This window comes from Sorex araneus, chromosome X (assembly GCF_027595985.1).
Source record: "Sorex araneus isolate mSorAra2 chromosome X, mSorAra2.pri, whole genome shotgun sequence".
Taxonomy (NCBI): Eukaryota; Metazoa; Chordata; class Mammalia; order Eulipotyphla; family Soricidae; genus Sorex; species Sorex araneus.
Window position 1 is genome coordinate 359,817,915 of NC_073313.1, and position 24,955 is coordinate 359,842,869.

Genomic DNA, 24,955 nt, shown 5'->3' on the forward strand with positions numbered 1-24,955 from the left:
CCCACTCACCCACAAACTGAGGTGTGAACCCCACCGGCCGGGTCTGCAGAGGCTCCCGCGGTGGGGCCCCCTCACCTGAGTGCACACCCATCTGGACCCTGCACCCCTCCGGCAGGGAAAGGCTGGAGCTGGGGTACACTCTCAGCCCCGCCCCCCAGCTCCCCCAAGGTGCGGCAGGAGCTGCAGGCGTCACCATGGCAACCGCACCTCTGGAGCCTCTGGCTGCTGCGCGGTGCATGTGCGGTGCGGTGGGGTGCGGAGGCGGGGAGCAGGGGTGCGGGAGCAGCAGCCTACAGGGAACCGCCTCCCGCGCGGTTTGCTGGGTCGCCCTCTCCAGCCTCCTCTCCCCCGGGGTGCTGAGGAGGAGATGGGGGGTTCTGGGGCTGCCTCCCTGGGAGCTCCCGCGTCCCCACATGCCAACTGCCGTGCCAGGAGCAGAGGGGGGTGCAGCTCCATAGGTGTGTGCGGGTTAGGCTGGGGAAGCAGCCCAGCGCTCCCTGCCTGACACCAAATGTCCCCCCGCACCCCTCCACGTGGCTCCCCGAGTGTGGAGGCTCCTTCCCCAAGGGTCCGTCTGTCTTGGCGCGGACACGTGGCCTGGAGAGGGGACTGCCCGCTATCTTTCTCGCCCTCGCGGCTGGCGCATCCCAATCCGCGCCTGCGCCTTAAGGCCCAGACCCCAGGGCGGGCTTCCCCTCCACTCTCCTCACTCTCCGCTGGGGCATCAGATGCGGAGACGGGGGGGGGGGGGGGGGGGGGGGGGAGGAGGGGGGCCGGGGTCTGCAGCGCAGGTGTGGGGCTCTCGCCTCATTCCTCACTGCCCTTATCAGTACGGATGGCGCTTCTTCACCCAAACTAACACCCCGGAGCCCAGGGAGCGGGGATCCCGGGAGTGGGGGGTCCTGGGGCAGGGTCCGGGACCAGTTCGGGAGCGGGGTCCGGGACACGCGGGGTCTGGGGATGGAGATCCCGGGAGTGGGGGTCCTGGAGCAAGGTCCGGGACCAGTTCGGAAGCGGGGTCCGGGAGCCGGGTCCGAGAGCAGGGGTCCCGGGAGCCGGATCTGGGATCAGGGGTCCCGGGAGCGGGGTCCGGGGTGCGGCCCCGCGGGGCGGCGCCCTCTGGCGGCGGCGCGCGGTAGTGCAGCGGCGGCGGCGGCGGCGGCGGGTCTCGGCCTGTCGGGCTCTGCGCCCCGGAAGCCCCCGCATCCCCCCAGAAGCGCAGACGGCTATTTTTAGCGCTGTGGCCGGGGTGTGAAAGGCTGAAGAAACGAGCACGGGCTGATGCTGGCTTTGCACGACGGAGGGAAGAAAACCTGTTGGTGTTTTTAAAGGTCCAAGGCAGGGAGGGGGGCGGGGTTCCCAGCCCCGGGAGCCCGCAAGGCCACCGGGTCGCGCGCGCGGGGGCTCCGTGCTGTCCCTTGTCCTGCGGGGAGGCCGGGCCCGCGGGGGCTTCATGCAGTGCTGGGCGCGGGGGCACCCGTCCCGCTCCCGCGGCGGCGACTCCGGATCCCATCCCGGGCTGCGCCTCGTCCTCGCCAGCTCGCTGCAGGGCTGCAGATGGACACTCGGTTACTGCTGGGCACTGCCTGGGCAGCCCCCCGCCCCCCAGCCCCGCGCCCCGCGGGGACCAGTGAGCAGCTAGAGCTGCTTACCCCAGGTTTTTTTTTTTTTTTTTTTTTTTGCGTTTTTTTTTTGGTCACACCCGGCGATGCACAGGGGTTACTCCTGGCTTTGCACTCAGGAATTACTCCTGGCGGTGCTCGGGGGACCATATGGGATGCTGGGAATCGAACCCGGGTCGGCCGCATGAAGACATGCAAGCCTTACCCGCTGTGCTATTGCTCCAGCCCCCTGCTTACCCCAGTTTTTATTTTGGGTGTGTTGGGGGGGAGGATGGGTCACTCTTGGGGGTGGGGTGGGAGCCCCCAAGGTGCATCCCACCCTGGGGACAGCAGGACACATCCATGTGCGGGTGGGTGGGGACCGGGGTACTCACCTGCGTCTCTTCTCCTCCAGCACTGCCCCTAACCTGTGCAGGGCACAAAGGACACAACAGTCACACAGGGCTTGTGACTTGAAGTCATCTGATCTTCCCCCGGGCCTGTGGGACTTGCCTGTCCCCCCTGCAATCTGGGGACAGTAGCGGGGCGGCAGGCAAGAGGGACAGCTGGGACAGGCCCTGAGGTGGGGGTCCCGGGGGGCAGGAAACTGCCTCTCCTCACAGTGGCTCTGCTGGTGAGGTGAAGCCCCCTACCCCCCAGGTTTGGTGGCTCCCGACCCCCCCATGCCCCACCGTTCTGAAGGCCCCAGGTCAAGTGAGGCTCGGGAGAGCAAGGCCGCGTCTCCCATCTGCTGTCTGGGGGGTGTGGGGTGGGAGGGTACCCCCCGCAGAAGCATCCCAGCAGGTACCCTGGCAGGAAGAAGCCCAGGCTGGACACCCCTGAGGGCTCCAGCTTGGGAGGAGTGGGGAGGAGAGAGGAGACAGGAGAGAGGAGGAGGAAGAGAAGGGAGAGGTGAGAAGGAAGGGGAGAGGAGGGGAGAGAAGAGGGAGGTAAGGGGATGAGTGTGAGAAGGGGAGGAAGGGAGGCAAGAGGGGCGGGAAGAGAAGGGAGAAGAGGGAGGAGGAGGGTGAGGAGGGGAGAGGAGAGAAGAGGAAGGAGAGCTGGAGAAGTGAGAAGGGGAGAGGAGGGAAGAGGGAGGAGGTGAGAAGGGGGAGGGCAGGGCAGAGGGGCTGGGCAGCTGTGTGGGCAGCGTCTGCAATTCTCCGCCCAGAGCAGCCAGCACTCCCCACCTGAGGCCCGAGGTTGCTCCCGAGAGCCCAGTGAGAGTGGTCATGCCCCGGTGGCCGCTGAGAGGTGGAGGTCCATCCCGCATGTCCCTGTTCTACCATCCCCCCCCCGTGGCAGCACCAGCGTGGCTGTCATGGCCGGGGAGGGACACCGCTGACACCTGCGCATCCCAGCCGGGCTGGGGCCGGCGCTGAGTCCGGCTCCTCCTCGCCTGCCACACCTCGGCCCTCTGCAGGGGAGCTGCCCCTCGCTCCCCCCGAGGGGCGCCCGTGTGCGCCCATTTCACATCCTCCAGTCACATGTGACGCCGGGCGCGGGGGCCACAAAGCAGGGATGTTTGCTCTGTGCGTCCGTTCCAGACGGTCTGTCCCCTGGCGTCTGTTCCGAGGGTCTGTCCGTGGCGTCCATTCCAGAGGGTTCTCTACCCCAGCATCTGTTCCAGAGGGTCTGTCCGTGGCGCCCGTTCCAGAGGGCCTGTCCGTGGCGTCCATTCCAGAGGGTTCTCTCCCCCAGCGTCTGTTCCAGAGGGTCTGTCCGTGGCGTCCGTTCCAGAGGGTCTGTCCGTGGCGTCCGTTCCAGAGGGTCTGTCTGTGGTGTCCGTTCCGGAGGGTCTGTCCGTGGCGCCCCTTCCAGAGGGTCTGTCCATGGCGCCCGTTCCGGAGGGTCTGTCTGTGGCGCCCGTTCCAGAGGGCCTGTCTGTGGCGCCCGTTCTAGAGGGTCTGTCCGTGGCGTCTGTTCCAGAGGGTCTGTCCGTGGCATCCCTTCTGTAGGGTTCTGCCCTGTGGCATCTGCCACGGAGGGTTTTGTCCCCCGGTGTCTGTTCTAGAGGGTTCTGTCCATAGTGTCTGTTCTGGGAGATTCTGGCCGCTGAGAGGTGAAGGTCCACAGACAAACCCGGTGCCCATTCCAGAGGGTTCTGCTCGGTGGCATCGTTAGAGGGTTCTGCAGGGTTCTGCCCCGTGGTGTCCGTTCTGGAGGGTTCTGCCCCGTGGTGTCCGTTCCGGAGGGTCTGTTCCGTGGCATCTGTTCCAGAGGGTTCTGTCCCATGGTGTCCATTCTGGATGATTCTGCCCCATAGCACCTCTTCTAGAAGATTCTGCCCTGTGGCATCTGTTCTGTAGGGTTTTGCCCCCTGGTGTCTATCAGGGAGGGTTTTGCCCCATGGTGTCCGTTCCGGAGGGTCTGTTCCGTGGCATCTGTTCCAGAGGGTTCTGTCCCATGGTGTCCGTTCTGGATGATTCTGCCCCATAGCACCTCTTCTAGAAGATTCTGCCCTGTGGCATCTGTTCTGGAGGGTTTTGCCCCCTGGCGTCTATCAGGGAGGGTTTTGCCCCGTGGTGTCCGTTCTAGAAGGTTCTGCCCAGTGTCTGTTCTGGAAGGCTCTCCCCTACGGCACCTGATCTGGAGGGTTCTGTCCCAGGGCGTGTCTCAGGGCTCTGTCCCACGGCGTCTGACCCGTAGCTTCTGTTCTGGAGGCTCTGCTCTGAAGCGCGTGTGCGGCTTGTGTGGCCGTGGCCTCCATCCCGGGTCTGAGAACACAGACGGGTCCCCAGGCTCCGCCTGTCCGAGCTGTGGGCAGCCCTGCTGGCCGCGAGCCTCCTGCCTGCTCGGAGCATCCTGGGTGCCCGCTGAGGGTGACCCTGCCCTGCCGCCTGGTCTTTATTTCTCCCCGGGACAGGCCAGGGAAGCACCGGCAGAGGTGTCAGCCCGGGGGTCAGGGCGAGAGGGGAGGGGGGGTGCCTTCACCTCTGTCTTCAGCACTCAGCCGTGCCCCCCCGCCCCCATCCTTGCCTGCACCCTCCCCCGCGGTGAAGATGAGGAGGAGGCAGCCCCGAGCATCGGCATGGGGGCTGTGGTGTGGGACGCAGGTCTCTGGGATCCAGGCCCCCGCCTGCCCGCTGAGGCCGGGGGTGGCTGGGGGGTCCCCAGTACAGGCTCCTGGGGCTCAAACCTGCCCTTCAGGGAGCAACTGTCAAGGGCCCTTGCGGAGCCGGGAAGGTGGGTGGGCAGCGGGAGAAGGGTGCCCTGGAAGGCTGCTTTCCCGGGACCCACACGTCGGGGCGGCGAAGGGGTTCCCACACAGGCGCGGACCCCCACCCCGGGGAAGGCGAGCAGGAGACCACGCTGGGCGCTCTCCACCACGAGGGGCACATGCCCTGGTGGGGGCGCTGCACAGGAAAGGCCACGGGGCTCCCGGGACAGGAAGGGGCAAACGGGTCCAGAGCGGGGTGGCGTTTGGGCAGGAGGGGAGGGGGCGCAGCCTCTCCAGCCCTGAGGCTGCTCCTGGTGGAGGCCCGTCCAGGGAGGCGGGCGGGTCCCCAGCCGTCAGACCCAGGCCGGCCAGTGTAGTGAGAGCCCCCGGCCTTCCTCCCTGGCCTGGTGCTCTCCTCACCCCTGCTCAGCCCCTTGTGGGGGTGCAGAGGCCATGTGGGGTGCAGAGGCAGTCTGCGCTGGGGGGCGGGAGCTGCAGGCTTTTCCGGGCCGCCCGTGCGCCCCCCACCCTGGCTGGGTACCAGAGAGGAACGGGGCGGAGGGAGGGTCTGTGCGGGCGCTGCGTTGCGGAGGAAGAGGCCGGGGAGGCGTGGGCACAGGAAGTGGCGTGGACAGCGGGGGCCACAGGCTGCGAGGGCAGAAGCCGCGGGGGGCAGAGGCCAGAGAGCGCAGAGAGCGGGGGGGCACAGTCGGTTCCAGGCATCCGGGGGAGGGCACGGCCGGCTGGCTGGCAGAGGCTCAGGTGTTGGCGACCCTAAGTGCTGGGGATCCCGGGGCCGGTGGCCCCCACGACGGCTGGGGGGTCCTGACGGCGGGGCGCCCGGCGCCTCACCTGAGTGCAGCTCCTTCACCAGAGACGACACGGTGTCGGTGATGGAGTCCGCGGCCACCAGCAGGTCATTGCGGAGGTTCCTCCTCGTACCTGAGGAGGGCGAGAGAGGCGGCGCGGTGGGCGCGGTGGGTGCGGGCGGGCACGGGACAGGCGGCAGGATCCCCAGCGAGTCTCCTTCTCCCTCCTCGGTGCTCCCCGGGCCATGCGGTCCAGAGCGGGTCCTGAGGGAGCCCCGCGCCTCCCCTCCCCCAGGAGACCAGGGGGACCCGCCCCTCACCCCTGCTCTGGAAGCTGCTGTCTGGGGCCTCCAGGAGCCAGAGGAAGCCTTCAGCGGGGTCCCCAGGGGTGTCTCCGTCTCCTCCTCGTCCTCCTCCCCCGCCCCCTCCTCGCTCCAAGGATGCTCGGGCTGAGCACAGGCCTCTGGGCATGAGCCCTTCCAGCTCCCCCCCTGCAGGCGAAGCCCAACCCCCCGAAACAGAAACAGGCCCCTCCTCCACTCAGCGGCCTCTGGAGCTCCCGGAGTCACTGGTTTATTTTTAGCTTGGGGGCCACGCCCAGTGGTGCTTGGCGGGGGTCACACCTGGTGGTGCCAAGAATCGAATCTGGGTTGGCCACTAGTGATGGGGGGGGCCCAGCCCCCAGCCAGTTCCCGCTGGCAGCAGTCTGGCCCCGCAGAGCCGCGTGTGTGGAAGAAACCGCCTCTGAGGGACTCTCATTCCCCGAGCCCCTCAGCAGCCCACCCAACGTGGCCCCCCGCACCGCACTCACCTTGTGCAAAGGCCTCCTGCACGTCCCCACCCACTCCGCCCAGCGGCTCCTGCGGACAGTGGGTAGGGGTGGAGCCGGCCGAGGCCGAGCGGACGGGCATGGGCATGGTGCGGCCGCTTCCGTGAGTGGGCGACAGGGGCGGTGACGCCGTGGCCTGGGCCTGGGAGGAGAGAGAGAAGTGGGGGGTCATCAGTGCGGGAGGGGAAACGCTTTGTCTCAGTCCTGCGGGCAGCACCTGGCTGGCCCTGGGTGCTGTGGGCTGAGTGCTGAGGGGGCGGCGGAGGGTCGCGGGGGAGGCCTTCCGGGTGATGGGGCCAGCAGGGGGGCACCACACCTCTTGTGTCTGTCGGCAAACACCTCTGTGGCCGGTTCTGTTGGATTCTCACAGAGTAGGAGGGGCCTGTGCCGAGCCTTGCCCGGCAGGAGAGCCAGCACGGAGGGAGGGAGTTTGGCTAATGTTCCACGCGGTCAGTGGGCGAGGCTGGGTCCAGGGCCAGGTCAGTGGCCTGCACCTGGCAGCCCAGAGCACAGGTTGGCGCCCAGCTGCAGGGGCCGGCTGACACCCAGCGGGGCCTTGGTGGGGCCCAGAACACGGGAGACCAGCACCAACATGGAGGAGCCACTGAGCCACTGGGGGAGCCCCACTGGGAACCGTGGACACGCTAAGAAGCCAGCATGCAACACACACCAGGAACTGCCAGTGGCCGAGGACCAAATGGTCACGCTACTTCCACAGGGGCGGGGGATGGAACGGACATTCTCACCAAGAACATGGGGACCGGTGGCCAAGAGATGCAGGAGGCGGCGTCCCACACCCCCCCCCCCCCCCCAACTCGCAAAAGCCGGAGGGAGACACCAAGGCCCGGTGGCCAGGAAGGTTTTCAGCAGAGAGCAGTGCGGGCCGTGCGGGCAGCGCCGTGGGGCGAGGGAGTCCCCAGACACCACAGTGGGGCGGGGGGGTTGCCGCAGTCACTGAGCAGTGCAGCTCGGGGGCTTCTCAGGAAACGGAAAACGCTCCCGCAGACCTGACAACTGCACCCTGGGGATGGGTCTGAGGAAGACGCGGACGCTGACTGCCACCGACACTGAACACCGAGACCGGGAACAACGAAAGTGCCCCTGAATTAATGCTCTATAATACGTGGTGTGGCTGGGCGTGACCGGGGTGGGCGATGCTTCAATAAAGCTGCAACGGGAACAGGGAGAATTCTTCAGTGAGCAACAAGAAGATGCAAAACGGCAAAGGCTCAAGCTGACATTTCACCAAAGAGGACAATGGGTCAAGCATCACATGCAGATGGCGCACCCCATCACGGGGGGGGGGGGGGCCGCCCCCAGACGCCACTCACGACTGGCCCCACCCCCACGGTGGGCGTGGCTGTGGGAACAGGCCTGTGAAGTGGCACGGCCACCTGCTCTGCAGGACTGCTCCGCACTTTCTAGAATGTTCCACGTCAACTGACCCCAGGCCCCAATGGATACCCAGGAGCAATGAAACCACGCACACCCCGAACTGCTCCCAAATGTCCATTAGAAGCAGAGAGACCCAGGCGTGGGGCGGGAAGAAGCGCACTGGTGAGCAACAGGACACCCAAATGGGGTCGATCCAGATGTGGAATACGGCGATTTGCTACTTTTAGCATAATTCTCTATGGACAATTTAACATGCTATTTAGCATGTGGATTCTCTTCTATATATTGTTTAAAAATTTGTGGTTATAAGTAACTTAATCAGATTCTGTGTCTTCTCTTTAAAAACACTGTCCCATTTTTGGCTAAATAGCATTGCCACTCAGGAATACGGTATTGATATTAATGGGGTCATCAGATGGCTCATCACGGCAGGGAGCCTCCTCTGGGGTCTATCGATACTGCTGGGCTCACGGTGAGGGAGGGGGAGTCGGGAATGAAGTGGAGGGTGCACTGCAGCGTGGGAGGTGCAGGTGGGCCGGCCGAGTAGAGGGCAGACATGGCCCCCCAGACAGGGAGGGCGGGAGGGAGCAGGAGGCGCAGGCATGGGAGAGGGCCCAGGGGCCAGTCCAGGGGGTGGACGGTGCGCAGGCCAGAAAGCCAGGGCATGTCCTGGTGCTGAGGGCAGCAGGACAAGGGGGTGGCCAAGGCTAGGCTGGGCAGCCTGACGGCAGGCCGGGGCTCAGCAGGGAACCGACGCGGCCCCCGTGCTCAGGCGCCTGCAGGACGGAGGGTCCCTGAGCTCATGCCCTGGGGAGCCTCACTGTCCCCTGGAGTACTGCCACCCCGGGCAGCCAGGCACCCAGAGGGGCCAGGCAGTGCAGGAAGGCGGTGAAGGGGACCCCGAACACCCAGACTCAGTGCTGCCCAGACGGTGAGTGAGCACTTCCAGCGGGCAGTCGGCCCAACTGGATAAACATATGATGACGGCTGTGAGTCCAGTGTGAGGCTCACACTCAACCCCACTCCATGCTCCACCGCCATCAATCACCCTCCCGCCCAATCACACCAAATCACACCCAACCACACCAAATCACACCCAATCACCCAATCACACTCAACCCCACTCCACGCTCAACCACCATCGATCACCCTCCTGCCCAATCACACCCAGTCACACCCAATCACACTCAACCCCACTCCACGTTCCACCGCCATCAATCACCCTCCTGCCCAATCACACCCAATCACACCCAACCACACCAAATCACACCCAATCACCCAATCACACTCAACCCCACTCCACGCTCAACCGCCATCGATCACCCTCTTGCCCAATCACACCCAGTCACACCCAATCACACCCAATCACACTCAACCCCACTCCCACACTCCACCACCATCAATCACTCTCCCGCCCAATCACACCCAATCACACCCAATCACACAACTCCACTTCCACACCAAACCGCCATCAATCACCCTACCATCCAATCACACCCAATCACACTCACTCACACTCCCATCCTCTATCATGCTCAATCATCACAAGTCACATCACACCACCGCGCTCTACCAAGCCTAATCTCGCCCCCAGGCTCTAGCACACTCAATCATGCTCTATAATACCCCCCGCATTCCATCACGCTCAGTCATGCTCTATCATACTCCCGCATTCCATCATGCTCAGTCATGCTCTATCATACTCCCGCATTCCGTCACGCTCAGTCATGCTCTATAACCCCCATGTTCTATCACACTCAGTCATGTTCTACCATACTCCCATGCTCTATTACTCAATCATGCTCTATCACAGCCTGCACTCTATCACATGCAATCACACTCTATCACAATCATGCTCTATCACACTCAATCACATTATATCACGCACAATCATGCTTTATCACACTCATTCATATTCTATCACATGCAACCACACTATCACACGCAATCATGCTCTATCACACGCAATCATGCTCTATCACATGCAATCACACTATCACATGCAATCGTGCTCTATCACACGCAATCACACTCTATCACATGCAATCATGCTCTATCACACTCACACTCTATAACACCCCCACGTTCTATCACCCTCAATCATGCTCTATCACTCAATCACGGCTCTATCATCCCGGGCTCTATCACACTGGATCACGCTCCTGCGCCCCATGGCTCTTCCTCTCCGAGGTTGAGGATAGAGCCAGAGCGGCCAGGTCTGAGGAACAGTCTGCATTACGGCACAGGCCCATGGACATTTGCAAACACCCGAACAGGAACATGCGGGGGGACGGGACAGCAGACCGCACGCTGCGAAAACTCTGCAATCAGGCTGCAACCTGATGCCCAGCACTGGCCTGGGAAGAGCCGGGCCTTCTGCCCAGCGCAGGCCTCGGGGGCGAGGAAACGCAGGCTCCCAAAGTCGCCTCTGCAGAGCCGAGTGTGCTGGGCGGGCCCTGGTCTCCCCAGACGGTGTCCTGGGGTGCCCACTGCTGGCATGGGGTGCAGCCTGGTCTCAGCCGCCAGCCCCGGGCGCGGGCACCCCACTGTGACCCCCCCGGGGAAGAGGAGGCTAGATTGCGGGTCTGTCCTGGAGACAGTGCTGGGCGGCGTGCTGGGCTGGACAGGCCCACGGCACGGCCAGTCGATGTGCCCACTTCTGCAGGCCTCAGGCCCAGCAGGGTCCCTCTGGAAGAGACCATGGGCGCAAGGGACGCCAACCAGGCAGCAGGGCCGGCAAAGTGTCTTACGTGCTCGGAAGGCCCGCGGTTTCTGTCCTGTGGTCTCTCCGTCCGTCCCCTCCAGGCTGTGGGACCGGCTCTGCCTCCCCCCGCCCCGCTCCGCGGCCCCTCCCTCTGGCCTCCCTGAGCTGCTCCCCGAGGACCTGCTCTTCCGGCCGCGGCCTGACCTCCCTCACAGCGACTTCCCTGTGCTGACCACACAGAAACACAGGATACAGACATGTGAAGTGACGAGGCGGCGTCTCGGCTTTCTGGGCCTTTCCCCTCTGACAGGAAGCAGCCGGCCCCAAGGGGGCTGTAAATCCAATCGTCACCAGGAGAGCTTTTAGCAGAACGCTCACTCCAACGACGACGCAACCTGGCGGGCCGCGCCGACGCCACCGCTGGCCCCCGTCCCAGTGGGGCCGAGGTAGCAAGTGCTTGTGAGTCGGGTGACCGAGATGTCACCCTGAAGCCGGGGACTCATGCGGGCTCTGATGAAACCATCGGCCCATCGAGCTGCCCCTTGAGAGGCCACGGGGGACCCTCGGACCCATGATCCACAGGAGTGGCTGAGCCTTGACACGACTGTGACCGCCCCCCCCCCAGGAGACCCTGGCCTCTCAGCTGCGAGGTCCCCGAGATGAAAGGCCCCTGGATTCCTGGCCACGGAAAGCTGTGGGGTACATACTTGGTTTTGGGGTGAGGGGCGATGTAGCCACCAGTACCCTGTGATTTGGTCAGGCTCACAGGGAGGACTCTGAGAGGGAAATGGAGGCAGATTTTAGGGGAGACACCACAGGTCCTCTAGGAGAGGGGAGACAGAGATGAGAGTAGATGGAGCCTGACTGGGGCTCGGTCCTGATGGGGAGGTTCTGCGGCCGTGTGTGGGGGACGGTGTCCTGGGGTGCCCACTGCTGGCATGGGGTGCAGCCTGAAGGGCAGGACGGGGGTTGGGAGACCTGGACTTTCCCGGGGCCTCGGTCCTCTCACAGGGGACGGCCTCTGAGGCGCTGTGCAGGGGGAAGATTCGAGGCGCCTGGTACTTGGGCTCTTCATCCCTGGCCGCCTCCTGGGGGTTACAGGACACGCAGCACGGAAGGACCCCTGTGCTCGGCATCCCGAGCTCCATCACACAGGGCTTGGCATGGCTGGTTGTTACTGCTGTCGTCATCACGACACCCGCCACGAGGGCCAGTGACACGTGCGCCATGCTGGGGCCTGCCTGGGAGACCCGCGCTCTCCAGGACAGCCCCGCGGGGCAGCGAGTCTGTGGGAGCTGGCCCTGGGCAGCGGGGGTGTCTGAGCAAGAGTGCAGTGGGCAGGGGTCTTCGGTCCCGAAACAGCACAAGTCAGGAAAGTGCTCACCGTGGCCGGGCCCACGGGCTAGGGACGTTCACATTCCCCGGGGCCTCAGGTGCCTTCCGTGCAGGGTTGGGCCCAGAGCCCCACTTCCCCCCTGTCGGTGAGAAGGCAGCAAGGCGCACGGGGCGGTGCAGCGGCGGAGGCTGCTGCAGGCCGGGTCACAGGTGCCGGGCGCCGCAGGGCTGGTGCAGGGGACAGTGCTCGGACGACACCATTCTGTGCACTCGCACCCGGACGGGTCTCCCCTCCCCAGCTGGGATCATCTCCCTGTCCCCTGTTCAGTCGAGTCGCGGGAGGATGTTTCATTTCCCAAACACCAACGAGCACGGAACCGGAGCGACAGTACGCGGCCAACCCAGGTTCATCCCTGATGGTCCCCCGAGCGCCACCAGGAGTGGTCCCTGAGCACAGAGCTGGGAGGAAGCGCTGAGCATCACTGCGTGCGACTTAAACACCAAAACCAACCAAACCAACCCCCCTCCGAGAACCCCCAAGCCCGCTGGGCGTCCCTGTGGGGGCGGGGTGCCGCCAGCCCGGCTCTGGGGCGCCTCAGCTGCGAGACCTCCGAGGGCAGGGAGGGAGGGAGGGAGGGGTGTTTCTCGGGGACTCAGGACGAGTTTTCCTCGCTGCTGGACACCCGGTCAGCAGAGGGGACAGCACAGCCTGGGGGCGGGGAGGGAGTGTGGGTGCAGGGCGGGAAGCCCCTGGGCTTCCCTGTCACTGATGGCACTGGTGGCCTTGGGGACGCGGACATACCACCAAAGTTCATTTTCTCCATGGCCTGGCACATGTCGGAGGGGTTTGAGAGGCGTTACGTCCAAATACCCAATTGGATGTTGTGCGTCGGTGGGGAGGGTGAGTCCAAACAGTGCTCAGACGCCCGGGGGACAACAACTCTTGGCCACAGATGGGAGAACTGTGACCAAGTACAGGCCGAAGTCCACTGGAAGGAGCGGGGAGGGTGTGTGTGTGTGTGTGTGTGTGTGTGTGTGTGTTTGTGTGTGTGTGCGAGCGCGCGCCGCTTGGGGCAGCTCACACACTTCTACCACGTAAGGGCCAGCAGGGGCCCGGGTGTGTGTGTGTGTGTGTGTGTGTGTGTGTGTGTGTGTGTGTGTGTGTGTGTGTGTGTGTGTGTGTGTGTGTGTGTGTGTGTGTGTGTGTGTGTGTGTGTGTGTGTGTGTGTGTGTGTGTGTGTGTGTGTGTGTGTGTGTGTGTAGCACAGAGATCCCACATGGACGAGACCTCTTAGATGACCCGGAGCCCCACTGCAGACCTGCACCCCGCTGCTCCCCTTTGCATCCCCACCCTAACAGGTGCCTGTCTGAAGTCGTCTCTGACTTGAGTTCTCCGGAGGAGGGGGGGCGATCCCATTCCCCGGGGCTTGGATGATTCAGGGGGGCAGTAGCAGCTTCAGGTTCAACTGGGGGACTTTTTTTTTTTGTGTGTGTGTGTGTGTGTGTGTGTGCTTATAGAAGGTCCATTTCCTTCTGGAGCAGGGCCAGTGGGCATAAATGGTTTGGGACCCTCCGATCTGATGTTCTAGCTTCTGGAGCCTGATTCTGACATGCATGTCAAGGGCAACGGTCAGGTGGAAAAAGATTCAGACTGTCCTGGCGAATACAGGACCCCTGACCTGGGCATGCCCACTCTGCCCCTGTGAGGGGCCAGCACTGATGTTTGTGGGACAGTGACTCCCCGGGGAATGGAGCCCACCATGCTTCCAGGATGATTCTGTACCTGGACCCTCCCACAGATGAGGCTCAGGGTGCGGTGAGACCCGGGCTGGGGTGGCCCAGGCCTGGCTCAGGTGCCCCCATGTTGGACACAACATACCCGGCCGTACCTCTCTGAAGTACACAGGCAAAGCCCGGAGACACATGTCTGGCTGTGCGGAATGGCAAATAACCGGGCAAGGCTTGAGATATATTCAGATGATACAATCCAGGTTTGATTCCTCCGCCCCTCTCGGAGAGCCCGGCAAGCTACCGAGAGTATCCTGCCCGCACGGCAGAGCCTGGCAAGCTCCCCGTGGCGTATTCGATATGCCAAAAACAGTAACAACAAGTCTCACAATGGAGACAGTGACTGGTGCCCGCTCGAGCAAATGGATGAACAATGGGATGACAGTGCTACAGTGCTACAAGTAAGTAGAGCGACCCCACCTTTTAGAGCTGGGTCTGTTTTCAAAACAGAGAGGAAACGATTTTATTCTAGTTAATCGGCATCTGTTCCTAGAAACAGTAATGGAATAATGTTTGCTTTGTGTTTATGTTCTTTTGGTAAATGCTATTTTTTTTTCTTTTGCTTCTGGTTTTAGGCCACTACCAGCAGTGCTGTTGGGGGGCTACCCTCAGCTTGGTGTTGGGGCGCTGTGTGAGGTCTGGGCGGGGGCTCAAACCTGGGCTCTCCTACCTTCAGAACACGTGCTCCTGCCTGCCTGCTGAGTGCTCCCCCTCTTGATCTCTCCCTCTGTATTTCTCTCTCCCTCCCCCCTCCCTGTCTGGCCCTACACTTTGTTTTCCTGCTTCCTTTTTATAAATGACACTTCTGAGTCACCATTTGGCCTCCCGAATGGATCGGCCTCCGAGTCTTTAGCACATGGAGCAAAGCGAATGCTGCTGCCCGAACCAGCCACGCTCCCCAGCATCCACGCACACTCGGACTGGTACTGCTTCCAAATGCGGATCACGTGGATTTGGTGGGTGCCTGTTTTCCTCCAGCAGACAGAGACTCCGCCATGGGGCGTGCTTGGAAGGCAGCTGGGCGTGAGGCAACGGGAAAGCAGGTGAGCCCCTTTAATAGGGCCTGATGAGGGTCGTGGGCCTGACTAACCCGCCCGCGGCCGATACCATCTAATTCCCGAGCTGTTAAACGGCAGGGTGGACCGTGTGTCAGTCACTCCTGAGGCCTTATCTGAGACAGCCAGGCAGTTCTGCCCGTGGGTATAACCCTTGGATCTAAGGAGAGCAGAGGGGGAGCGGGAGGGGAGAAAGACAGGAAACTATCAGTGGGGGGCCCGATGCCAGTCAAGGTGCTGGTAAGAGCAGAGGCGGCAGGCAGCCACCCCAAAACTTTCAGAGTCACAGTCACAACTGCTCTCTTTCAAGTTCCTCCACGGCCAAAATAATGCCCTGGGTTGCCATGTAAAATTCTTTCCCAAGGGGAAAGAAGCAAGATGGAGAATTCACAGACACAGAGATGGTTTGGGGAGGTACGTGCGTGCACGCGCGTGCACACACACACACACACACATATGTGGGGTCTCGGGAACTAAACCTGGGTTGGCTACATGCAGGCAAGCACCCTACCTGTTGTATTATCACTCCAGCCCCACTGTTCAGTTTTCTTATGTGGTTTTTTTTTTTGTTGTTGTTGTTTTCTTTTTTGGGTCACACCTGGCGATGCACAGGGGTCATGCCTGGCTCTGCACTCAGGAACCAGCCCTGGCGATGCTCAGGGGACCATATGGGATGCTGGGAATCAAACCCGGGTCAGTCGCATGCAAGGCAAACACTCTACCCACTGTGCTATCGCTCCAGCCCCTGTTCAGCTTTCTTTTTGGTTTATGAGCCACACCTCGCCTCCCCAAAAAAAGAAAATAAAAAATAAACCAAGAAAATCTGCTTTAGGGCTGGAGAGGTAGTACAGACGTCAAAGCGCTGGCCTTGAATGCAGTCAACAGCATTTTGATTTCTGGTACTGAATAACGTCCCCTCAACCACTGCTAGGACTGACCCCTGGGCACAGAGCCAGAGTAAGCCCTGAGCACTGCCTGATGTGACCCAAATCCTCTCTCAGCAACTCCCCTTCAAAAAATCCATTTTAACTGATGTAGAAAAAAAATGCACTGAAAACCCTACCACGCTATAGGGTATTACTATTATATACATGCTACAGGTACATATATTATAAATGGTACTATTGAGTACACTATATAATACCACACGATATTGGTAATAAACGATGTTACTATTGTTGATAGGTCTGAGTCAGCGGCTCTCAGGGAAGATCTAAACCGCCACAGACCCCTCCCCCCGAACCCGGTGCAGCTGCAGCTCGGGCCCCGAGGTGCTCCCTGACTGCAGCAGCGGTCAATTCCAGGAGTGGTTCTGTGGAGAAGGTCAAGGGCATCTGGGCCCCCAGAGGCCTGCTCCAGCCTGAAGGTCATTGGCGACAGTACAAAACCCACTTGTCTCTGTGCACAGCCGTCCCGAGCATCACTCAGACGCAGGCCGCCTCACCCAGGAGCTGAGCGCCCAGGACTCGGAGCAACAGGGGGCGCGGGGGCAGGAGAGGCCACCACCGAGGGGGCTGGGACTTGCACCGGGGTCATGCGTGCGACACAGACACAACGGGGCGGGTCAACACGCTCTGGGTTCACACAAGAACACGCGCTCCTGTGCGCACACGGCCCCACTGGCCAGGCGGCTGGGCAGGGCCAGCTCTCGGAGACCGTCCCGCGTGGGGAGGGGAGGGACCGTCTCTAAACTCGGGGAAGAGAAGAGCATGCAGGAGGGGGAGGAGGCGCGACTGGGAAGGTCACTTACTGCCTGCTTTTGCTCTTCCTCCTAGAGGCGGGTGAAGGCAGAGAGAGAGAAAGGCAGAGAGAAAAAGGAGAGAAGTTAGTGCCCGTCACCACGAACATCTGGCATGAAACGACAGGAAGACTGGAGCACGCCAGGCCCGTGGGCTTCCATGGGTTTCCATGGGCTTCCATGGGTTTCCACGGGCTTCCACGGGGCCCGAGCCACCATCTGCTGCACAGGCCCACGGCAGGCTCGGTGCCTTCCACTCCTCAAACGCTGTCCTGACGGTCAGAGCAAGAACCTGGAACCGGCGGCTCCACCTTCCTCACCTGCAGGCCCAGAGGCCAGAGTGCTTGACGCACACCCAGCCACGGGACCCTTGGAGGGAACCACCGCCTCACGGCGCACCCCCTTCCCTGCCCCACCCTCCAACACCAATCTGCTAACCCCAGGGGGCTCCACACAGCCCTCACACCCAGCAGGACCTGGGGGCTTGGGAGTAAGGGCATCAAAACGTGCAGGGTGGGGCCTGCCTGGGGTTCTGGTTTTATTGCCACAACCAGTGAAGCTCAGGCATCTCTCCTGGCCGTGCTCAGGGGACCGTATGGGATGCTGGGAACTGAACCCTGCAGGTCGGCGCCCAATCCGCTGGGCGATGGCTCCAGCCCCTGACCGGCTTTCTGATGGCCCCTGGGCCGAGACCTTCTGACCACTCTGGAGTGCTCTGGCAGCCAGGGTTCCGCCTACCAGCAGACCTTCTCCTCTGGCTTGTGTGATTCAGGAGAGCCGCTGTGTCCCCCGGCCCCCAGTGTACTGGACACTGCGGGGGAAGGCCCTGAGAAGGGACTCTGGCCGCTTCCCAGGCATGCACTGCACGAGGAGTCCCCTCTGCACGCAGGCCCTCCTGGCAGCTGGGCACGAGCGGCCGCTCTCACCGCACACGGGTGCTCTGGGCGAGTGTGGGAGCCGCGGGAAGCCCAGCAGAGCTTCCTCTCAGGCCCAGCACAGGGTCTGCGCAGCTGCGAGGAGGTGGCTGGGGGTCCTGTTTTATTATTTTTTTTCTTTATGGATCATACCCGGCCATGCACAGGGGTTCCTCCTGGCTCATGCACTCAGGAATTCCCCCTGGCGGTGCTCGGGGGACCATATGGGATGCTGGGAATCAAAGCCAGGTCGGCCGCGTGCAAAGCAAACGCCCTCCCCGCTGTGCTATTGCTCCAGCCTGGTCCTGTGTTTCTGCACACAGCTCCGGTCAGGAGCTCGGCAGGTGGGCTGGGGGCTCCGTTCCTAGCCGGGCTTCCCCGGGGAGCAAAACGCCTTTCTTCCATTTACCAGGCAGGACAGTCAGAGACTCAAACAACTTAGAAGGTGTTTTACCGCCCCGTGTCCGAGGGACTCTGAGCTGGTGCGGGGAGGACTGGCAAATCCCACGGGCGGAAGCCGGTCCAGAGGCCAGTAATCACTTCTTAGCTCGCTCTCTCCATGGCCAGGCCCTGAGCTGGCCCGTGCAGGGCGAGCGTCTTAAGCCCTGCACCCGCTCCGCTCAGACACCTGCCCGTCTCCTGGATTTTCTAGGGGTTTGGTGCTGGAGGCCCCAGGATTTGGGTCGGGGGCAATGGGCCACTTCAGAAGGGGACAATTCAAGCTGGCACAGCCTGCTTGACCTGCTGGGAACCGGCCATGGGAAGACATGAAGCCATCACGTGACGTGGGGGCTCCTGTGTTGGGTCAGGATGGGGAGCAGGGGGACAGGCCTACCCCTCCCACCATGGGACCTGGCGTCCTCCCACCTGTCCGACCGGGGAGTGGGAAAGGGGGCTCGGGCTCGGGGTCCCTGAGGAGGTGCCGCCTGATGGGGACACTCGGGGAACCTCAGCAGCGTCGGCTGCTCATCGGCATGTCCATCGGCACTGACCCGTGAGGAGTCACCTGAGCTGGCCGTGAGGGCAGTGGACTGTCAGCTGTGACACGTGTGGCAGGGCGCCGGGGAGCACCGGAGGCTCCTGCTACCGGCTGCAGATCTGGCCAGGCGACCAAGGCCTCGGCCATCGGGCAGCCTGCACGCAAACTCCCACCCTCTGCCCCGCGGCCCGCGAGGCTGAAGCTCCACACTGCAGACCTCATCTGGGAAACGTGTCGGAAGCGAGCGAGGCAGATGCACGCTGGGGACAAGATTTAGAAACGGAGGGGTCGGAGCGATGGGAGAGCGGGTTGGGCGCTTGCCTTGCCCAAAGCTGACCTGCATTCGATCCTTGGTGCCCCGTGAGGTCCCCCTGAACCCACCAGGAGTGATCCCTGAGTGCTGAGCCAGAAGTCAGCCCTGAGCACCTCCAGGGGTGGCCCCCAAACAAAAACAAACAAAAAGAAACTGAAATCGAGACACACGACCATATCTAGATTGAGTAAGAAGTCCCGGGCTGGAGGGACAGCTCGACGGGCTGAGTACAGGCTTTGCAGGCAGGGGACTTGGGGGTGACCCTTGGCATGCCCTGCTGCCTGGAGCACCCCCAGGAGGACCCCGACACACAGCCAGAAACAGTCCTGAGGTATGAGGCCCAAAAAGCAAAACAGAAGGAGGCGGAGGCGGAGGTTATCCACACCCTCATTAGTCTGGGTGAAAAGTGTACGGAAAGGTCCAGACAGAACACGAAAAGATCTGGACAGAACACAGGTCCTGGGGCCGGAGCAACAGCACAGCGGGCAGGGTGTCTGCCTTGCACGCGCCAACTTAAGTTTGATCCCCGGCATCCCATATGGTCCCCCACATCGTCAGGGGTAACCCCTGAGCATTGTTGGGTGTGACCCAAAAAGCAAAAAAAAAAAAAAAACCAAAACAAACACGGGTCCTTAGTGCCGGTCTATTATGTCATAGGAAAAAAACAGAAGGTCCCCTCTTCTCTGGGGTGAGCCGTCACTTGACAAGGGACAGACCCCATTGACCCCTGCGTGTATGTCAAATATTTAAACATGACAGGATGAACTCGGTATTTGTAAAAATAAATGCCTGATTAACTTGTACCCTGCCCTGTTCCAAAAGAGCATTTTTTTTCTTTCCAGAAAGAATGAATAAACAATGGTGAGCTAGTGGATATGCTTCTTTATCACTTGGTCAGATAAACAATATTTCATGAATGAAGGAACTCACTGTGAAATGGAAATTTACTGTGTGGTGTCTTTTAATTTATGAGCATCCTGCACCCTGTGGCTTGATTGTCCATTTGACTAACTGCTTACAGCTGTTTGGGGAGAGCGTTAAACTCTAGCAGACATCAACAAAAGCAGGGCAGTCCTTTGAAATGAAAATGAGGGTTCTAGAGGGAACTTTTACTCCGGGTTGGTAAATATACTTTTAATAGCAGGAAAACATCTTTGAAATTGTAATAAAATGATTCCTATGGACAACCTCTGAGGAGCAACTTCAATCCACAAATTAAGGTGATGTTCTCGGAAGCGAGATGGAAAGGCAGGGGGTTTAGCTGTGAACTCCCATCGCTAGATAGAAACACAACATTCCTGGTTTGTGTTAGGAAATTCTTCCTCCCCATCCCCTGTAGCCCGGGCCTGGCACACGGGCAAATGATAAGGCTTTCCAGAATCCGGCAGCAGGGGGAGGGGACCCCCATAAACCAAGGCCGTTGGGTCTGGCCTGGCGGAGACTCATCAGCTGACCAATGAGCAGCTCAGGCTACAGGACTGCAGGCACTGGTTCTCCCACCCGTGGCCCTTGAATGCAGGGGCCACTGGTACACTACAGGGCCTGCAGGGAGAGGCAGAGCGCGGTGCTTCGGCGAAATGTGTCCCCGTCTTCCCTCGGGTTTACATAAGCCTCAACCTTTTGCAAAAATCCCCCTGGGGCGTCTTCCCCAGCTAAGTCTGGGTAATGTTGGATTGCAGCTCAGGAAGGGAGTCTGCCCACCCCTTCTTGGTTCCGGTCCTTCTGGTGGGCTGACCAGCCCCTCGGTGGCAGGGCCCTGGCCAGGCCACAGTCACCATGCCCGAGCTCAGAGTGTGTGCTGGGCGCTGGCCTTCTGAGCTGTACTGGACCATGGTTCAGACAGAGTGCGCCAGGTGGCACGCAGAAGGTGCTCTTTATTTTTTTATTTTTTATTTTTTTTGCTTTTTGGGTCACACCTGGCGATGCACAGGGGTTACTCCTGGCTCTGCACTCAGGAATTACTCCTGGCGGTGCTCAGGGGACCATATGGGATGCTGGGAATCGAACCTGGGTCGGCCGTGTACAAGGCAAACGCCCTACCCGCTGTGCTATCGCTCCAGCCCCAAAAGGTGGTCTTTAAACAAGGTCCATTTACACAGAAAATGTTCTCAGGAGGAGCCTGGGGATGTGGTCGGGGAAGGGGCACGGTTCCGGCCACTCTCAGATTCACTCTCTCCTCTCCTGCTCCCTCCCCGGCTTCCCCTTTCTCTCTTTCCGTGTTGGGTGAAAACCAGCGCAAACACCTAGAGCAGAGGACAGAGATGCTCGGCTCCAAGTCCACACTGCTAGCACCACTGGCCTTCTGAGGAGAGGCGGCCCCCACGCTCTCTCTGTGGTGCCCACGGCGGCCGGGTGCCTGTCCCTTCGGGGGCTGGGTATCTTCACTACCTCCGATTCTTCTTTCCTTTGCCCCCTTTTGCACGTGCTCTGCATGTTTTCCTAAATGATCCTACTCACTCCTTCCATGCTTTCCCTCGACTTGGAGTGTCCCCCTTCAGCCCGGCGTGGGGTCCCCACCCATTCTGGGATGGCCCCCAGGCTGCTGACTCAGGGTGGGTCAGAGTCTGGACTGAGACCAGGGAACCCACAGCCACCGTGCTCCGGTCCTGCTAGGCAAACACGCCTCCTCAGGGCCGGCGAGACAGTCCTGGTCAGTGGCTCCCCATGGCAGCAGAAAGGGTCCGAGGACGCTGCAGGGGAGCGCCCGTCTCGGCACCAGGCCTCTGGGGTGTGAAACAAGGCGAGACCGAGCGCTCTCAGACTCGCTCAGGTACCAACTTGTCCACCCGGAGCGACTTACCTTATTTCTCCAAACAGAGTTCTTGGTTAGGCTGGCTTGCCTCTTTACCACTTATCAAAATGGGATACTGAATATTCGCCATTGAGGTGAAATCTTATTTTAACAAAAGCTTTTGAGGAGTTGAGAAATAATCATTTATAAGTCATCATTATAAGTGATATTCTATTTATAACTATTCATATTTATTCATGTGAGAACCATGCAAAGGCATTACTCCAGTGTCAGTTACTTTTGTACAATTGGGCTGATGGGGCCTGAGTGAGGAGAGGAGGTGAGAGGGCCTGGGTGAGGAGAGGAGGTGAGGGGCCTGGGTGAGGAGAGGAGGTGAGGAGAGGAAGTGAGGAGAGGAGGTGAGGGGGCCTGGGTGAGGAGAGGAGGTGAGGGGCCTGGGTGAGGAGAGGAGGTGAGGAGAGGAAGTGAGGAGAGGAGGTGAGGGGGCCTGGGTGAGGAGAGGAGGTGAGGAGAGGAGGTGAGGGGGCCTGGGTGAGGAGAGGAGGTGAGGGGGCCTGGTTGAGGAGAGGAGGTGAGGAGAGGAGGTGAGGGCGCGCTCCTACCTTCAGCAGCTTCATGAGTCCTTCCAGCTGAACCATCAGCTCCCGCCGGCTCTCCTGCAGCGCCGACATCCTCTGCTCCAGTTCATCTTTCCGCTGCCTGTCAGAGAGGCGATGCCGTGAGGTAGGAGGCTCAGGGGCCTCAGAGAGCGCGCGGGGCAAGGGCGAGGCCTCCGGGCCCGCTCCTGCCCCTGGGTCTAGCGTGCGGGCGCTGCCTGCCCTTCGGCCCGTTTCCAGCACCAGACCCCGGCTCCCTGAATGCCGCTCCGAGAACTCCCTCTTCCCCAAGGACCCAGTCCGTGCCATCAGTTGACGCCACTCCCTCTCTCCACAGTGCTCTCTAGGGTCGCCGCCTTTTCGCCACTGTGGTAGCTGCGAGTTCAGTGACTAGCTCCATGGGTTAGCCACTTCTAGCCCCTCTCCTTCCCTCCTAGAGTTCCCAGAAGGCAACGTGACGCTGTGCGCCAACACTATGTTACTTAATTGATTATGAAACCACAGGACAAATTTTGTTGGGGGCAAGGAGTCCTTGTCCACCAAAGGATTCCAAGAGACGTGCTGGCCGCATGTCCAGCCCGTGTCCACGGGCTCCGTAGGAGCCGCTGGCGTGTTCAGCTTTCGAGAATGCCTTTCAGCCCGGCTGGGTCACTCCTCTCTCCCTCCGTGCTTGTGCGCATGTGTGCATGCATGCGGTCAAACGTTACAGCATGTGTGGGAGTCAGTGGGCTGCCCGGATTGGGCCCCCGCGTGGGGCAGCCACGGGAGATCTGGAGAGGAACAGGAGACCCGGATGACCACCCGCCGCAACACTGCCACGGAGCTAAGGAACACGGCACGGTGTGGGAATATGGTTTGGAAAATAGGCAAATGATAAACCAGATTTCGATGGTGGTGGTGGGGGGTGTTAGGTTCACGGGGGAGGGAAAGTGAGGAAACAGGAGTAGAAATTTAGCAGGACCGGGGTCTGGGCTTCGGCTTACCACTCTCCTTCATCCCTTGCACACCCGTCCCTCACGGGGAGGCAACTGTACCTCTGAAAACAGGGCCGAGGAGGGCTTGAAGGCCGGAGCTCAGGCCCTGCACGGCCAGGCCCAGGACCCAAACGCTCGAGTTCACAGCAGCGCGGGAGCGAGCAAGGCGGGGAGCGGCCTCAGCAACCCGAGCACCGCTGAGGAGGCCTCACGGCCCTCGAAAGAAGCCCAAACCCAAGCCCAAAACCAGGGGCTGGAGCAATAGCACAGCGGGTAGGGCGTTTGCCTTGCACGCGGCTGACCCGGGTTCGATTCCCAGCATCCCATATGGTCCCCTGAGCACCGCCAGGAGTGATTCCTGAGTGCAGAGCCAGGAGTAACCCCTGTGCATCACCAGGTGTGACCCAAAAAGCAAAAAAACCCCCCCAAAAACAACAAAAAAAAAACCAAGCCCAAAACCAGTCCGGAGGGAAAAGCTAGTCCTGCGATGAGGCTCTCAACTTCTGATCCCCGCCCGGCAGGGAGTTCTCCGGCTCCCGCAACTCTGGGTGCCGGGCGCTGGCAGGGCCTGGGAGGGCGGGAGGGCCCTTAGCCCCTGTGTCCACCCAGTGACGAAGGTTCTCGCAGCAATGTGGACACATTTACTGACTTCCTCCACCGTTAGAAATTCTGAAAAATTTACTTCTGTTCCTACAGTCTGAGGAAATCCTCCTCGTCTTGTTGGAAAGGTTATTTTTTAAATTTCGGTTTTGGGGCCACATCTGGCTGTGCAGAGGACTCAGTCCTGCCTGTGTGCTCGGGGATCCCTCCTGGCTGGGGTCAGCGGATCATATGCAGTGCTGGGGACTGAACCTGGGTTGATCACATACAGGGCAAGTGCCCTACCCACTGCGCTCTCCCTCGGGCCCCAGGTTCTGTTGTCAGGTGTCTTCCCCTTGGCGCTGTTTCCAGACAGCGTGCAAGAGTCTTGCTTTAGCTGAGCAAACGGACTGAGTGCTGGGTGCTGAGTACACGGGCCCGCTCTCCTGTGGCCACACGGATGCTGTGTCTGCGATTAAGGACACTCTGACTCTGGGCTTCAGATCCCACTTGGGCCAAAGTTCCTGCTCTGTGCTGCCGTCCCTGGCCTGGCTCTTGGCTTCCCGGACTCCCCCGCAGCCTGGAGCTGCGAGCCCCAGGACACATGCTCGGCCACAGGCATAAGCAGACCAGGGTGCTTTACCGCATGCTCCGAAACCCGGGCACTGGGGTGCAAGTGGCCAACTCGGAGGTAAACCTGATTTGGCAGCATCTGCTCAGTCCGGGTCTCGTGGCCGCTGTGCTAACCGCCCGCCTCTGGTCCAGTCGGAAATGAGAGTGGAATCTTAGGGGAGGGGCCACTGGACCCCAGGGGTCGGCCTGGGCACCGCGGACACCCGGGAGGGCATTTATCGGTGGTGCGCACGCCAACAGCAGGCCAGCTATGGAATAAGCGACTCGTCTCTGGGCACAGGGGGTCCTGGCGGAGCAGCTCCATGAGTGAGAGGCCAAAGGAAGACCCCAAAAGGAGGTTTAGTCTCCAGAGTCCGATAACAGCTCACCCAACACCACCCGTGGGGTCGGGGTGTGGCTCAGGCCCGGGGGTTCATCTCTGCTCCCGCAGCTGTACCAATGGCCCCCCACCCCGCACAAACAAAATATCCCCCGTGTGGACCGTCCTGGCCCAGACACGGGACCTGCAGCTGCACCCTGGGGCGGGGCAGGAAGCAACTGGCCTGCTCGGTGTCCGGGGCTTCCGGCCCACGGAAGGGCGGCCAAGGAAGGGCTCTGGGGCCCACGGAAGGGCTCTGGGGCCAACCCAAACCCCTGACGCCTCTGGGGAGAACCCTTCCCTGCGAGACCCCCGAAAGCGCAGCAGAGCAGGGGCAGGAGCTGCTCTCTCTGTTCCTTGGGACTGGGGTCTCGCAGCCCTCGAGACCGTGTCTGTGTCCGGGGACGGGACAAGGGGAGACCCCCGCTGCCTGCCTTAGGGGC

The 24,955-nt window shown here is 61.3% G+C and overlaps 1 protein-coding gene across 5 annotated transcripts in view; it reads right to left on the minus strand.

The window, feature by feature from the left end:
- Nucleotides 1-1,303: 1,303 nt before the first annotated feature.
- Nucleotides 1,304-24,955, minus strand: part of DTNB (dystrobrevin beta) — a 242,437-nt gene continuing 218,785 nt past the window's right edge. For 4 of the 5 annotated variants that reach the window (XM_055121023.1, XM_055121020.1, XM_055121022.1 and 1 more), the window contains 6 exons: nt 21,975-22,071; nt 16,427-16,447; nt 6,382-6,541; nt 5,614-5,703; nt 1,997-2,029; nt 1,304-1,551 (listed from right to left, as the gene is read on the minus strand). In XM_055121023.1, coding sequence (XP_054976998.1) covers nt 2,025-2,029; nt 5,614-5,703; nt 6,382-6,541; nt 16,427-16,447; nt 21,975-22,071 — 373 coding nt within the window. In that variant the 3' untranslated portion in view covers nt 1,304-1,551; nt 1,997-2,024. The remainder of the gene's footprint in view (nt 1,552-1,996; nt 2,030-5,613; nt 5,704-6,381; nt 6,542-16,426; nt 16,448-21,974; nt 22,072-24,955) is intronic. The other variant, XM_055121021.1, reaches the window with a different exon arrangement.